General features: G+C 42.7%; 1 protein-coding gene across 2 annotated transcripts in view; it reads right to left on the reverse strand.

Moving 5' to 3' along the window:
- Positions 1 to 1,968: 1,968 nt before the first annotated feature.
- Positions 1,969 to 15,287, reverse strand: part of INTS4 (integrator complex subunit 4) — a 90,003-nt gene continuing 76,684 nt past the window's right edge. Inside the window, exons 19-24 of one of the 2 annotated variants that reach the window (XM_070425690.1) lie at positions 15,051 to 15,080; positions 12,337 to 12,396; positions 10,490 to 10,649; positions 10,129 to 10,272; positions 6,158 to 6,278; positions 1,969 to 2,370 (exon numbers count right to left, since the gene is read on the reverse strand). In XM_070425690.1, the coding sequence (XP_070281791.1) occupies positions 2,192 to 2,370; positions 6,158 to 6,278; positions 10,129 to 10,272; positions 10,490 to 10,649; positions 12,337 to 12,396; positions 15,051 to 15,080 (694 nt within the window). In that variant the 3' untranslated portion in view covers positions 1,969 to 2,191. The remainder of the gene's footprint in view (positions 2,371 to 6,157; positions 6,279 to 10,128; positions 10,273 to 10,489; positions 10,650 to 12,336; positions 12,397 to 15,050; positions 15,081 to 15,287) is intronic. The other variant, XM_070425691.1, reaches the window with a different exon arrangement.

The following is a 15,287-nucleotide window of genomic DNA, read 5'->3' on the forward strand; positions in this document are numbered from 1 at the left end:
CACATCAGCATGGAGAATTCCTTATCTCCTAGTGCAGCCCATTCAATATTTACAGTTTTAAAACATCCTGATACTAAGCCAAAATCTGCCTCTCAGAATAGCTCCATCTTTGGTGAAAAAAATACTATATTTTGGTTTTTCAAGACCTAAAATCAAGTCCTGGCTTTGCCGCTTAGGAGAAAGACATTACCTCAAAGCCTCAGTTTCCCCACCTGAAAAAGGATTTTTATGTAACCTAGAAGGATTTTTATAAAAGGAGTGCTATATCTGAAAAGAATCCAACATATTCTTTCCTTCAAAGGCTTTCTATAGCTATGGCATAAGGGGCTCAGTCAGCAGCCATGGGTCTTAATGTTGTCTTCCATGCTCCAATCCACGATCCTCATTAGATGCTTGTGTCAGGGCCATGGTATTATTCAGCCTGGCGTCACGCTTCATTTTATCTCCAAGGCATGCACTCTTTTCAGGGCATCAATTGTTGTCACACAAGAGCCTGCTGATGGCACGTCCTTGAGATGTACAAAACAGGTGAGCACACTAGGAAGTCAGCTCCTTGGAGATGATCTTTCTCCCTCCAGACCGTCTATAATGATTATGACCTCCTGGAGCCAGACAGCCTGGGTTCAGAGTCCAGCTCTGTCCTTTACTAGCTGTGTAACCTCTGCAGTTATTTACTTCTCTGAACTTCAATTGCTTTAATCAAATGAAGTACCTGCTTCATAGGGTGGTTGTGAGGGTTAAATGAGTTAACTCATGTACAGGCTTAAACCCTGCCGGGCAAACATTAAAGTGCATTAAACCAGCCCTGGCCGATGTGGCTCAGTTGACTGGAGCCTGTCCTGTGCACCGAAAGGTCATGGATTCCATTCCTGGTCAGGCCATATACCTGGATTGTGGGTTCGTTCCCCATTTGGGGTGCATACAGGAGGCAACTGATCGACATTTTTCTCTCACATTGATGTTTCTCTCGTTCTCCCTTCCTCTCTCTAAAATCAATTAAAAATTTTTCAAATAAATACATAAATAAAATAGTACATTAAACCAAAAGTCAATCATGCCTGAATTCAAATGCTAACTCTACTTCTGATCTTGCCATTATTTTAATTAGATTTCCAAGTACCAAATATGATCAAGATTGGTCACATATTCAGATTCTATCAAGCATTATTAATTAATCCCATTTAGTAATCCTTAAAGCATCATTATCTGTATTTCACAGATTAGGAAACAGGAATCGAGGGCTGAGGATTTGAAGGCTCTTGTACTTCCCCTGTGGTGGTTGGTGCAGCTCAGGTCTTTGGAATCAAGTGGGATCTGAATGAATAAAGCTTTACTAGTTACTGTACAGTTTTCCTACCAGTGACTTAACCTCTTAAGTCTCACCTGGCTGTTGTGAGGATTATATGACAGGTAAAGAACATGGTACAGGCCCTTACCCATTAATTTCTCTGGAGGACTTACTGTTCTTACACCCAACTGCACCTTTAACTCACATGCAATTCCAACACTGGAGTCATCAGAGATGTACTGGGAAGTGGCTTTATTTCTTACGCTGGATCCTGCTTTCCCGTGATCCCCTTTCTCTTCTAAAATACAGTCCTTTTATTTTATTTTGGGTCTAAGGATAATGGCAGACAAGATCAAGAATCCCCTTCAAGGATGGAAATGATTCATTGTTCAGCTGTTCATTCAGTCCTTGGCCCAGCTATTGCCTGAGTTATGGAAGGAGCCTCTCAGGCAGATAATGATGTCGAAGGCCATTCAGGAACTGTCTATGGTGAAAAAGTACAGCTGTGGAAGCTGCTCTGGAGTTGGCCCCGCAGACTATTGCTTTAAGAAAAAAGATTATGACTCATAACTGGTTCTTTGGAGGTGGCTAGAAAATTGGATCTTTGTTTCACACCCGAGGAATAGAAGCATATGGAGAAAATGTTGAACCTAAACCACACAAATTTCTTTAAGGTCCAGTTGGGTGGTTTCTCAACTTTATTATAGGGAGGGATGGGGGTGAGTAGGAAGGCTTTTGTTTTCTTAATGCAAAATAATTTATCTGTGTCTGATACCAGGTGAGACTCTAAGGGTCACTTGTTTCTCCTTATGCCAATACGCCATTTCCAGGTGAAGTCCTCCTGGCTCTGGCTCACTCTGATCCCGAAGAAGGACCTTCAAGGCTATGAAGACTGCTTGTGACTCAGCGCCTTGTGGGCTTGGGCATTATGTAAACTTTTACAGACTTGCTGAAGGGGATGGTGCCCTCAATGCTGGTTTCCGCCTGGGCCGGTATCTCGCCCCCCTCCATCCAGGGGGATTTTGGAATGCGCGAGTTGGAGTTGTAGGCCAGCAGCAGCCTCACTTCCACCTGGCATGGTTCTGGAACAAAAGACACAAGAAATCTTCTATGATTGGGCATGGCTAGAACTAGGGTGAAATGTCATATAAAAGCAACATCAAAGATGGAAGCAGTAGGGTTTCAAGAACACTTCTTCATCTGTCCACATCCCTCCCTTCCCTCCACCAAACAAACACTTTCCCAGCCTACATCCTGTGAGGCTGACCCTCAGCCTGCTTCTTTGCCACCACCTTCTGCTCGTACCTCTGTAGGCTCCCACCACAGCTGCTGAGGATCAGAGCAAGCTACAAAGCTTCCATAGAGGGCTTCCAGCCTCCAGACAGAGGCCCACAAGGGCGCATGTGGCCGATTCTCATGCCCAGATAACCAAGCTCTTCCTGTGCAGCTGACCTCAGGCAGCAGGGCTGTGTGCACCGCACACTCCACTGTATCAGTGGAGAGGAGGCCTTTGTTAGGAAATGGTTCTGACAAAAACCATTCTCCCCATGAATAGGAACATGTTTTAGGGACGTAGAATCATTTCATTAAACCTTCTGTTCTTTATGATGTGACACTCCGATACTGAACTGGTGCATGCAGGTGGAAGGCCCCAGTGAAAGACCTCCCTCAAGTTGCTGACCATTTGGCTGAGGAGACAGAGACAGCTGCACAGAGCACAGTACATGCTCTAATAGAGTCTGTAAGAAGCACTGGGCAGGGAGCCCAGGACTGCTCTGTGCTAAGCACATAACCTCAAGAATTCTCACCCTGCCACACCATGAAATAAACTGTCACAATCCCAAAAAAGTTCCAAGTCTCTGAGAGGTTCTAAGTGACTGCCCATACCCACACCTGAGCAGTGACAGAATTTGGGCCCAGCTCAAACACTGAAGCAATTAATGTTTCTATTACCATGTGGCTTCAATAAAGAAGGGGGAGAGGATTTCACAAAAACGTAAGGGCAAGTTCAAAGGCTAGGAACAGCATGGGCTTGGGATGTCTTTCTTAATTTTGTATCTGGAGCAAAAAGTACAAGTGTTAGAGATGAGCCGAGGCTCAGAAGTTCACTTGGCAGGAATGAGGGCGGATGGATCTAAATGAACAGGGCAGAGGTCCCAGGACTTCTCAATGCCCCCCAAAACTCTAACTTCTCCCTGGAAATGAAAGCAGAGACTGAACTGCCATCCTCCAGGAAAGGCTTACAGGCAGCCAGAGCAACCTCGCCAAGCCCAGAGAGCAGCACCTGAGCATTACCACTGACCAGCGTTCATGTGGTAAGACATGCCCACGTAATTATACCGGCCTTGAGTGTATCTAATGAAACCAACATTACTCTCTGGTACCAGACCCAGTATCAGCTCCCCGCTATGTTTTCCTCTTTTGTCCCAGATGGCTGTTGCCAACCACTGACCAGAACCCAGCGTTGGCTCACAGCACTTTCAAGAGCCAAACCCTGGTAGGGTCAGAGGACAAACTCCACCTGGTCATTATGCCTTCGCTTAAGGCTGGGGTAAGAATGACAATTCAAGTCACTGCCATCAGAAGAAGAGGGAAAGGAGAGAAAAGAAGAGGGAGGAGACTGAGAGAAAGAGACAAAAGATCATCTGTGACAAATCATGCCACCTACCTGTCATATTCTGGAAGAATATCTCTCTTATGAGGTATCATTCTTATTCCCATCTTAGAGATAAGTAAGATAGAGAGGTAAAATAACTTGCTCAGGGTCACACAGCAAGGGAGAGGATTTGGAACCTGGTCTATGTGACTCAAAGCTTCTGACCTGGGAGCACCCTGCCTCCCAGAGGTTAGGCCACTCGTAGGGAGCTGTGAGGGACTGGACGGAGGAGCTCCCTACCAACACCAGAGCCCATCTCCTGGATTAGAGGAAGGAGGCACATTCAGAGGTACATTCAGAATGTTTCACCTTAGTGTCCCAGGTCAGGAGCATGGAATAGTAGAAAAAAATAAGGGATTTGGGAGTTAGGAAATCTGAGTGGGAGCTCAGTACCACCATTGACCAGCTAAGTGGGCCTCCATTTATACACCCATAAAATGAAGAATAGAATACTAATTACCCCCAGAAAGTTGGTCTAAGGATTCAATGAATTTTAAGTGCACATTTAAAATCCTATATTCAATTTTCATTATTTGTTGAGCACCTATTATGTTAAGTACTAGGGACACAGGATATAGAAGTATTGAGGATACAGATGTAAAAACAATTAAGTTCTCTGCTCTAGAAGAACCTACATTCTAATTGGAGAGAAAGGCAGTAAAAAAATGAGAAAACATCTAACATTAGTAAGTGCCACACACAGAATTATAAAAGATTTATAATAGTGATTGGGTAGCAAACTCTCAGAGAAAGTAAGTGATCCTAGATGAGTTATAATTCTTCGGGCTCAAGGTAGCCTGGATTGTAGTCCTGGTTCAGACAATGACTTGCTATATGACCAGGGGCAGGTAAGTAGGCCCCCCAGGACCTTTCAAGCTCCTTTGAGCGCTAGCATGTTGTGATATGCACCTCAAGCCATGGACTTTCCATGACAAGGCTGTCCCACAGCCTTTCCCCACATCTAGAATCTGTTCATCAGAAGGGATTAGAATAAGCAATTCTACCTTCCTGTGGGGCTAGCGGTTTGGCAATTAGTACAGAAACATTCCAGGCAGCAAGGTTATGGAATGAGGGATGCTTAGGGAGGCAGGCCCTGGGTGAAAGCATTGCTGGATGCTCCCTCAGGACTAGTGCCAGGCCCAGGGTCACCAGTCCCCCAAGGGGGCTGCCCTGACATTCAACAGCATTTCTTCTTTGTTGAAAACTTTATAAAGTCACCTATAACTAACACTTATAACCTAATACCCCTGATAGAGGGAAACCATTAATAATGGCATTCAATCGTTACTGATGTATCTTAAAATACTGTGAAAGAAAATCCCAGAAAGCATCTAATTTCTAAAAATAAACTAAACTTGGTGGCATTAAACACTTTCTCCAGTAACGGCCATGCTTCTGAACCATCTTGAATGATTTAGGAAATACCAGTGAAGCCAATTCTCCCCCCCATTTTAGGTTCTGTTGACCGAGTCTCCTTTTCAAGTTTCCAAAGCAATGCTTGAAATGTAATGTCTTTGCACTTGTGTTCTCCCATTTTATTCTTACGAATTAAAAAACAAACAAACTATGCAAACTCCCTGTCTTTTCACAAGTTATCGAGGCTCTCTTCAGCTGCTGGAAGGAAGGGTAAAGCATGCCTACATCACATCATCTTATTTTGTGTTACCCCACAAACCAGCCGATGTAGGAGGGGAGGACAGGAACTGCTGTCATTTTACTTGTTTGGGGGGAATGAACTGAATTGTTCAGATATAAAAAGAGAATGAATTTAAATGTCTGGTAAGAAATACAAAACTGTTTAATTTCCAGACAAATCAATCTCAGAACTAACTAGTAGACTGGGAATTACCATCTTCATTGGAAAGGTGAGGAAATATTCAGAAGGGAGAGTGGCTCGTCCAAGGTTATGCAGTAAGTCAGTGGCAGAGTTAGGACAGGAATATAAGTCTCCTGGCATCCAGCCCAGGGCTCTTTCCACGAGATGCCATTCTACTGTAACCTGTATATCATCTGACAAAATCCTGTGCCTCTTGCAATCAAAGCAATGCAGCAAGTTAGTCTAGATGTACCCGGTTCGAGAGGTTAAGCTCCCTAAGAAATCAAGTACAACTCTCAGCAGGCTGATTCGACCATGTGAAAACTCAGATGCCTAAGGGTGGGTGTGATCCCCAGGAGCATATTTTCCTGCCCACGCTGGCCCACCGACTCCTCACCTGTCCAGGCAGTGTGGGAGAGATACACCTGAGTGATGAGCCGGTGCCGCCCTGGGCCAGGATTCCGGAAGTCTGCAGGCTTGGGGTGGATCATCTGAGCCTGGCCATCTGGATATAAGACCTACGAGGTGACAGAAATGAGAAAAAGAGGCAGAAAGAGCCATGAGCTTTTAAGAAAATTGCTGGTGACATCTGCTGTGAACCCCATAACAAGAGGAAAAAAGAGATGACAAGAGCCCTTACAAAAGACTGCTCCTTGAACAGAGGGCCACACTGCTGACATCTTTAGAGCCCCAGCCCCAGCACAAAGCAGTGTTTGGTAATGTGTCCTGAATCCATGGTGAACAAGTAAGAGGAAAAAGTGTCTCTCATAAGGTGTCTTAGATAGGGAAAATATTAATCCTAGTGATAGGAAAAGCCTTCCCAGGAGCCCACCAGGATGACTCTCTCCCTCCTGCCTCTGAGTCTTGTGGCCCAGCAGCCATGACCATCCACCAAGTATTAAGAGTAATTTTGTAGCTGTATTCTCTTCACGAGATTACAAGTAGTTTGTCTATCCCTTTCTACAGAGACAGTGCTCATGAGGGACGGCTCTAATCACTGGCCAGTTTTTCAAATCTCACAAACGGCCAGCGTTTTCCTCAGCATCTCAGGGGGCCCCACAGCTGTCTGTGGAAAGGGCCTATTACACTGCACAGTGTACACAGGAACTAAATGAACAAATGAAGCTTATCCTGGAACCACATAGGACTGACACTATGTAAATATACTGATAGGCAAAGTAGGGAACTGCATGGGTCTTTCTTTTTTTTTTTTTTTTTTTTTAAATATATTTTATTGATTTTTTACAGAGAGGAAGGGAGAGAGACAGAGAGCCAGAAACATCGATGAGAGAGATCGATCAGCTGCCTCCTGCACATCCCCCACTGGGGATGTGCCCGCAACCCAGGGACATGCCCTTGACCGGAATCGAACCTGGGACCCTTCAGTCCGCAGGCCGACGCTCTATCCACTGAGTCAAACCGGCCTCGGCTTGCATGGGTCTTTCAATTTGAAACTAGGAGGTGTGTCTCAGCTCCTGCCCCATAACCTCATTTCATATCTTCATAGATCTTAGCTCCCCTTTGTACCCTTCTTCTTACAGCTTCTACTTACTACTATATCTCCCAGCCCCAAATCTATTACAGAAAAAGATGCAGGTATCCCAGCTTCCTGATTCTTTGTATCTTTAAGGACAATACTTGGGCTTAATTTTTTTTTGGAATTTTTATAAGATTTTATTTGCACCAAACTGAAAATTGTTGGGAAGCAATATCTCAAATGCTCCCTGGGTTTCATTTTTTAAGGAGGAACAGGGAGGGCTGAAACAGTAACGAGCATGGAAAGAGAATGATAATGGTAGCAGAATTTCCCAGAGTTCTCAGCAAATCTGCCTGGGGTGAAAGGCCCTGACCATTCTGTGAAATGGCCACCAGAAGCCTTCATTCATTGCTCCCAAGGGCAGCTTACAAATCTGTGGCCCAAGTAGGTCAAGGGAAGAAAATGGCCACTATGAATTATATGCTGAATTTCAGAAAACCTAAAAAATAAAAAAAAATCACACCTCCTCTATCATAAGGTGTAATCTAGTAGGCCTGAATTGGGCTCACCGAAGTGTGATTGAATGAAGTTCCTGCACATTCTGCTTTAAAGAGCTGATATACATGATTTTAAATGAGAATATAATCGTGACATAATCTCAGTGGTGTTCACTGCTACATCCCCAGCACCTAAGCTCTGTCCAGAACAGGAGCATTGTTCAGGCCCGATGGCTGGACCGGATAGCACTCTGCAATCAGCAGAGCCGCCTCATGACCAGGCAGTGTTTCCCATCTCCCCGACTGCAGAGTTTGGCCATGCGTGTAATGGAGCTGCTCTGGAAGGGGTTTTCCAGTGCAGATGACCCTTAAGTGTCTTTCTACAATCTCATTCATGCTGAGTTGGTCAGTGAACATTTTTTCAGGAACAATGTGAAACCGTGTACATTAGAATCACCTATGAGCTCAAAAACAAACAAAATCTGGTACCCATGGGACCTACTCTTAGGATTCTGATTTAACCAGTGTAGACTGAGGCCTGTACATCAGCACTTTTTAATGGTTTCTGAATAATTCTAAAGTGCAGCTAGGGGGCCCTGGTTGTGTAGCTCAGCGTCACCCCGATACACCAAGGCTGAGGGTTCGACTGCCAGTCAGGGCACACACAAGAATCAACCAACGAATGCATTAATAAGGGGAACAACAAATCGATGTTTCTCTTCTTTCCAGTCTCTCTCTCAAATCAATAAATAAAATGAAAAATAAAAATAATTTTAAAGTACAGCTAGGGTGAAAACCACTAATGTGTGTGTGTGTTAGGGGATTCAAGGGGGGTATCCATAAAATAAAAAACCAACTGCAACACGACTTCACAGCCAGCTCAGAATTAGTTCTCTGAAGTTCTCATGATTTATAATAATTCCTGCGGGGAAGCTAGAAGTTTTTTTCCTCTACTGACACCAGAAGCAAATATCATCTCCTGATTCATCCTTAGCTCTTCCCTGCCTGCTCTAGGCTGTTTTTCTGTCCTCTGATTACAGTTGCTGTGCTTGTATCCCTATTTTTCTTCATATCCCTCCTGTCCAGAATTCCTCCTTTTGCCCTTATCCTTTGCTCTTATTCATCCTTTCAGACCTTACATCTCCACAAAGCCTTTTTTCCTCAGCCTCCACCACACTCTTCAAATTAAGAGCCTCTCTAGAATATTTTCCAAAATATTTTTTAAGTATATTGCAAATTTTTATACGTCAAAAATTGAATAACCCTGTAGGGGAGGAAAAGTAACTTTCTCTCTATACTTCTAGGTTCTTGGCTAGAACCATTTGTCTGTCTATCCTTGAAACTGAGCATCCTGAAGGCAGGAATACTGACATGATTACCTTTGCAACACTAGCACTTAGCATGTACAATAAACATTATGCATGGAAAGAAGGAAGAATGGATGGATGGATAAATGGGTACTGCTTTTTATGGGGCTTAATTGCAGACTGTCTAAACTGATTAGTACCTCTAATACATCTCTCATGTCTCTAATATATCTATCTCTAACTTGGAAAAGAATACCCCCTACGACTGCTTTTTTCCCACCTACAAGTTTTGTTCACCAAGCTGACCCACCCGACAGCGGAAAAGAACTTTGTTGTAGCTTGCTTGAAGCCCTGAAAAGATCAAGTCCTATCCTCACCTAGTAAGAATAGAAAAGGCCCTGTCATTTAGTGAATCCTTAGCGGGCACCAAGGGCTTTGTATGCATCATCTCATTTCAATGTCAGCTATTCCTGTCTGTTAGCTGTAGAAGCATTTAAGGTAACTTGCACCAGACCACACTCAAAAGTAAGTTGGGATTCAAGCCCAGGCCCTTTTCCAAAAAGACTCCTCTCTTCTTTCTTCCCAGTTTCCATCCTCAGGTAGTGATGAAAGTGGTGCTAAAGTTATTTTTTAAAATATATTTTTAGCCCTAGCTGGTTTGGCTCAGTCGATAGAGCATCTGAAGGGTCCCAAGCTCCATTCAGGTCAAGGACCCATGCCTGGGTTGCGGGTTTGATCCCTAATAGGGGGTGTGCAGGAGGTAGCCGATTGATGATTCTCTCTCATCGTTGATGTTTCTATCGCTCTCTCCCTATTGTGCTCAGAGGGGAAGGGAGAGGGAGAGAGCGATAGAAACATCAATGATGAGAGAGAATCATCGATTGGCCGCTTCCTGCAGGCCCCTCAGTGGGGATCAAGCCTAAAACTCAGGCATGTGCCCTGACTGGGAATCAAACCTGTGACCTCCTGGTTCACAAGTCAACACTCAACCACTGAGCCACACAGGCCAGGCAAGGGGGGTGCTAAAGTTAAATGCTTTGTCACAAACTCAGTATAGAAGCTCTATGGGAACCAAACACTGACAGACCTGGACCTTCACAGTGCTCTGAGGATCCTGCACATGTTCCAGAGTTGCATCAACATCCAGAGCCACCACTAACCCAGATGTAAACCGCAAAGGGTTGTCTGACTCGCCTGCTGGCTCAATAATGGTGGCTGAGGCTTTGTGAATCTGTAAACAAGAAGAAAATATGATTCTAAAGTCAGGTCATCGCTGGTAACAAAAAAGATCCTTGCTTTTCTGTCTCCTTATCTAATGGGTGGGCATGTGGGAGCCAATCAGAAGAAAGGCCCTAGCCCCGTGGCTCCAAACATGAAAGCTCATCAAGGTGAGCAGCTCTGACTGTCTGGCCAGACTTCGCCTGAAGGGCTATGACACAGACCCTGACCTGCTCTGGAAGCGGGAGGTGCAGGAAGGTACTCTGCCGCAGCATGGTCTGTAGAATTTTGACCACTTCTGCAGGTTTGGATGTTATGAGTCGGGGCATAAGGTCAAGAAGTTTGTCCACAAAACTGTCTTGCAAGTGGGGCAAATCAGCGATGAAACACCTGGAGGAACAAACAGAAGCAAATGACTATGCATTCATTTTGCCACAGGCTGAGCCCCAAATATCTGCCAAGCCCCGAAAGTAATGAACTGGAGGAGCTCATGGTTCCCGACTGAGACAGCCAGCTAATTATGCCATCCTGACATGGTCCTCATAACAGCCTCATTTATGAATAACCCATTATATGCCAGGTATACTCCTAAGTATTTTACATTATCTTACTTAATTTTCCCAGCAATCCTGTGCACTGTTAGAATTATTTTTTGATGTTATAGATTTATTAATTAATTTAATAAATATGTCTTTAGGATTTATCAAATGCCAAGTACTATTCTAGACACTGGGGAGATAACAGTGAGTGAAAAGGAAGAAAAGGACTATCTTAATGAGCTTATATTCAAGCGATAGGAACACTCAGACTCAGAGGATATTTCACTGAGGCTTAAAAAAGGTAATTAACTTATTCCAAGCTTTGACCTATTCTACAGTACTTATGCCTTTTGGAAGGGTTAGTAAAAAAAAATTTTTTTAAAAAATCACTGAGGAGTTGACATCAGTATAGGGACTCACAGACTAAATTAAGAAAAATTTACAGCTCTAAACAGATGAGGAACTTTAGCAATTTAGAAGTTGTCACCTTTCCAAAAAGCTCTTCAACCCAACTGTGCAAAAACAGACTACCTTAGACAACCTAAAACCAAGAGGCATGAACTTAGTTCAGATTTGAAGGTAGAATCTTGGAGAGCTGAGTTTGACTTCATTTGCTAGACAACAGCACCTATGGGTGAAGGGTGGTATTGCAACCCAGCCCTATAGGAAGCTATCATCACCCAAATGAAAAAGAATTGGAAAGTTCAATCATAAAAACCTCAGGTTTGGTAAAGTTCATGGTGGTAGGGATAAGGGATGGCAGAATGAATCATCAGATTTAATGGAGTGCTTTCAAATCCTATAAATGCCTCCCTCCTGGTATTATATTGCCAGCACACCACAGGTTTGGTCACTAACTGGACGCCCACTCATCTACTGCATCTGTTTTAACTGATTTGTATCATACAGAACTGAGAAAACTATACTCAGTTTTTGTAGATTATAGAGAAATATGCAAGTGTAAACACTGATTTAACAACAGACAAGTTGTGACTTTTCAACAAGAGTTTGTGAGTTTTCCCACATAATACTTGTTTTTTTATGGTCCAGCTGAGTGCTGAATTCAAATGATTCTGGATGGTTTTTTAAAAAATATATATATTTTATTGATTTTTTACAGAAAGGAAGGGAGAGATAGAGAGTTAGAAACATCGATGAGAGAGAAACATCGATCAGCTGCCTCCTGCACATCTCCTACTGGGGATATGCCCGCAACCAAGGTACATGCCCTTGACCGGAATCGAACCTGGGACCTTTCAGTCCGCAGGCCGACACTCTATCCACTGAGCCAAACCGGTTTCGGCAATTCTGGATGTTTTTATTATTCTAATGTTGTATGTTTAGGTTTGAAGCTATGGTTAAAGAGGTTTATATACCACTAAAGAAAATACACTAATGAGGGTACACTGGCACAGATAATAGGTTGACTACATGGGCTAAACCAAGAATTCTGGCTTGTGATCGCTCTTGTCACTCTATAAATGATATTCTCTGCATAACTAAGATTTAATTAACTAGAAGAGAGGGAATATACTTACCTCTGAAAAAAATCCACTTCCTGTAAAAACTTTTCACACATCCCAAATAGGAGGTCAACTCTGGATAAAAGAAAAAAAAGTTATTTGCTTGTGAAATGTATGAACCGAGGAGTGGGGACCAAAGTCCAAGAATCCTGAGCCTACATGAAAGGAGAATGAGCATATTACACTATAAAAATTTACCTCTAAGAGAATACAGGACTGCTAATGGACCTAGGGGGAAATATATGCCAGGATCCCAAGACCCGACTAAAACACTGCAGTGTCCATTAGGCTCAATGACGTTCAAAATCAAAGACTCTCAGAGGCCACCCTTGGCACCAGAATCACTAAGAATATAGCAAAGGAGTACAGCTTGTAGGCAGTGTAGTGTCATGGTCCTCCTCTGCAGCAGTACACTCAGCAGCCCACAGAGTTGTCAGGGAGCTGTGACTCTGAAGCTGCCAGGTTGAGTGCAAAATGAGATCTATATCAGGCAAGTGTGGAGACCATCCTGGCTTAGAAGCATCATGTTCCATAGGTGCTAACAACCCATACACTATGGAACCCATAGGCATTCCTTCCAGGGTCCCCACAAGGGATATGCTCCGTTACAAGAATCGCTGTACTAAATGGAGCCCAAAGTTATGGGGTCTGCATCATTAGAGGTCCTTCTAGTCTTCATGCAATTTTCTCAGAGATCATTTTTACCCTAACAGTGTTACCTAGGAATATAGTTGACACTACCAGGTTTCCAGGGAACAGACCTAGAAAGTTAACCAAAGGTCAAATTCTCATGCAGTAGGGGAAAAGGTTTTGTTACTTTAGTCTTTCTACTAAAATGTAAGTTCCATGATGTTTCCTGACATAAGCAGTTATTCAATAAATATTTGTTGAATGAATGAATGAATGAATGAGAAATGGCAAATGGAAACTTACTCTACAAGCAACATTTATTTAAATTGTTTCCTAAACAGGTAACACTTGAAACCTTCTTAAGTCTGATGAACTACCAGAGTGGAACTGAAATTGATAGGTTAACCCACCAAAGACCTCCAGGTGTGAGGGCTAGATGGCAGAATTCTAGCTAAGCAGGGGCTTGAAAAGAAAACAATTTGGTCAAGCAGTGCCATTTTCTGGCTTACTTCTATAGAACCAGCTGGAAGAGCTTCCAAGCAATAAAATACAAAAAGGTTTGGAAACTTTCCCCAAAACAGGTAGCTTCACCTACATGCTACATAAGGTGAGCATCACCCTAGCTGGTTTGGTTCAGTGAATAGACTGTTGGCCGGAGGACTGAAAGGTCCTGGGTTTGATTCAGGTCAAGGGCACATACCTCAGTTGCAGACTCAATCCCCAGCCCTGGTCAGGGTAGATGCAGGAAGCAACCAATCGATGTGCTTCTTTCTCTGTCCCTATCTCTCCCTTCCACTCTCTCTAAAAAGTCAATGGAAAAATATCCTTGGGTGAGGATTAACAAAAATAAAATAAAGTGGGCATCTACCACTAAGAATATTGAAAAGAAACACATACCAAGACATATCCTGGTGAAAATTCTGAACTCCTACTTTTTCCTTGCTGTGAGAAAGGAAAGCAGTGGAAGAGTGAGGCCCATTCAGAGAAATCGAGCATTGATCTACAACTGTTGGGAAAGCCTACACCAATTATCAACTTAGACTAGTCTAGACTTTCATGTATAGGTATGCAAAGACAATGGAAAATTATTATATGTTATGAGGATGATTAGGAGCTGTAAAGGAGATCAAGCAGACCTCAATGAGATGAAAACACAGAAACCTTTAAAAAAATTGAATAAGTAACCATCGTGAGATTTAAGAGATCTGAAGGTGTACTACATTAATAAAGCAAGAGAAATTGCTACAAAAAAGGCAGAGAGAATAAAGCACACTTGCAAATAACCAGTACAGCAGTTCTCCTTATCCACATTTTTATTTTCTACAGTTTCAATTACCTGTGGTCAACAGTGGTCTGAAAATATTAAATGGAAAATTCCAAAAATAAATGATTCATAAATGTGAAAATGCACACCACTCTGGGCAGCATGAAGAAACCTCACACCATCTCACCAGGGGCATGAATCATCCCTTTGTCAAGCATACCCACACTGTATATGCTATGCACCCATTTGCCACTTAGTGGCCATCTCAGTTATCAGAGCAACTGCTAAGCATCATACAGTGCTTGTGTTCAAGTAATTTTTATTTTAGTTAAGTGACCCCAAAGCATAAGAGCAGTGATGTTGCAATTCAAATATGTCAAAAAGAAGCTGTAGAGTGTTTCTTTTAAGTGAAAAGGGATGTATGTATAGAAGAAAACATAGTGTATATAAGGTTCAATACTATCTATAGTTTCAGGCATCCACTGGGGGTCCTAGATCTTACCCCCTGCAGATAAGGGAGGACTACTGCAATAATGAAACCAACAATAAAAGAATACTAGAAGGAAAAATGATGAAAACTGAAATGGCAAATTAAAGAAGTATAGTGAGGAATTTACTCAGAGTATAAAGTAGAAAAGCAAACAAAAAATATGAAAGAAAGATAAAATATAGGAAAATAGATCCAGAAGATACAACATCCAGTATGAGGCTGGATTGGATGGAAGAAGCAGTAATTAAAGAAATAATGGAGGGGGGGAAAACCTGAGCTAAAAAAAGAGTTGAGACTTCAAAGTCCCAATAAAGGTCAGTAAGAATATTGAAAAGAAACACATACCGAGACATATCCTGGTGAAATTTCATAATTCTAAAGAGAAAAAGAAAAGTTTACAGCTTAGAGACAGGAAAATTAAGCTGCCTACAAAGGAAAGAGAACCAGACTCACATTAGACATCCTGGCTGTCACATTAAATACTAAAAGGCAACAAGCAATATTTACAGAGTTCTGAAAGAATTCCATCCTATATAATAAAAGGATAACATGCAAATTGACCCTAAAGGTAGAACGACTGGG

The sequence above is a fragment of the Myotis yumanensis genome, unplaced genomic scaffold, assembly GCF_028538775.1.
Source record: "Myotis yumanensis isolate MYYU_CA2020_CCGP unplaced genomic scaffold, mMyoYum1.0.hap1 SCAF_10, whole genome shotgun sequence".
NCBI lineage: Eukaryota > Metazoa > Chordata > Mammalia > Chiroptera > Vespertilionidae > Myotis > Myotis yumanensis.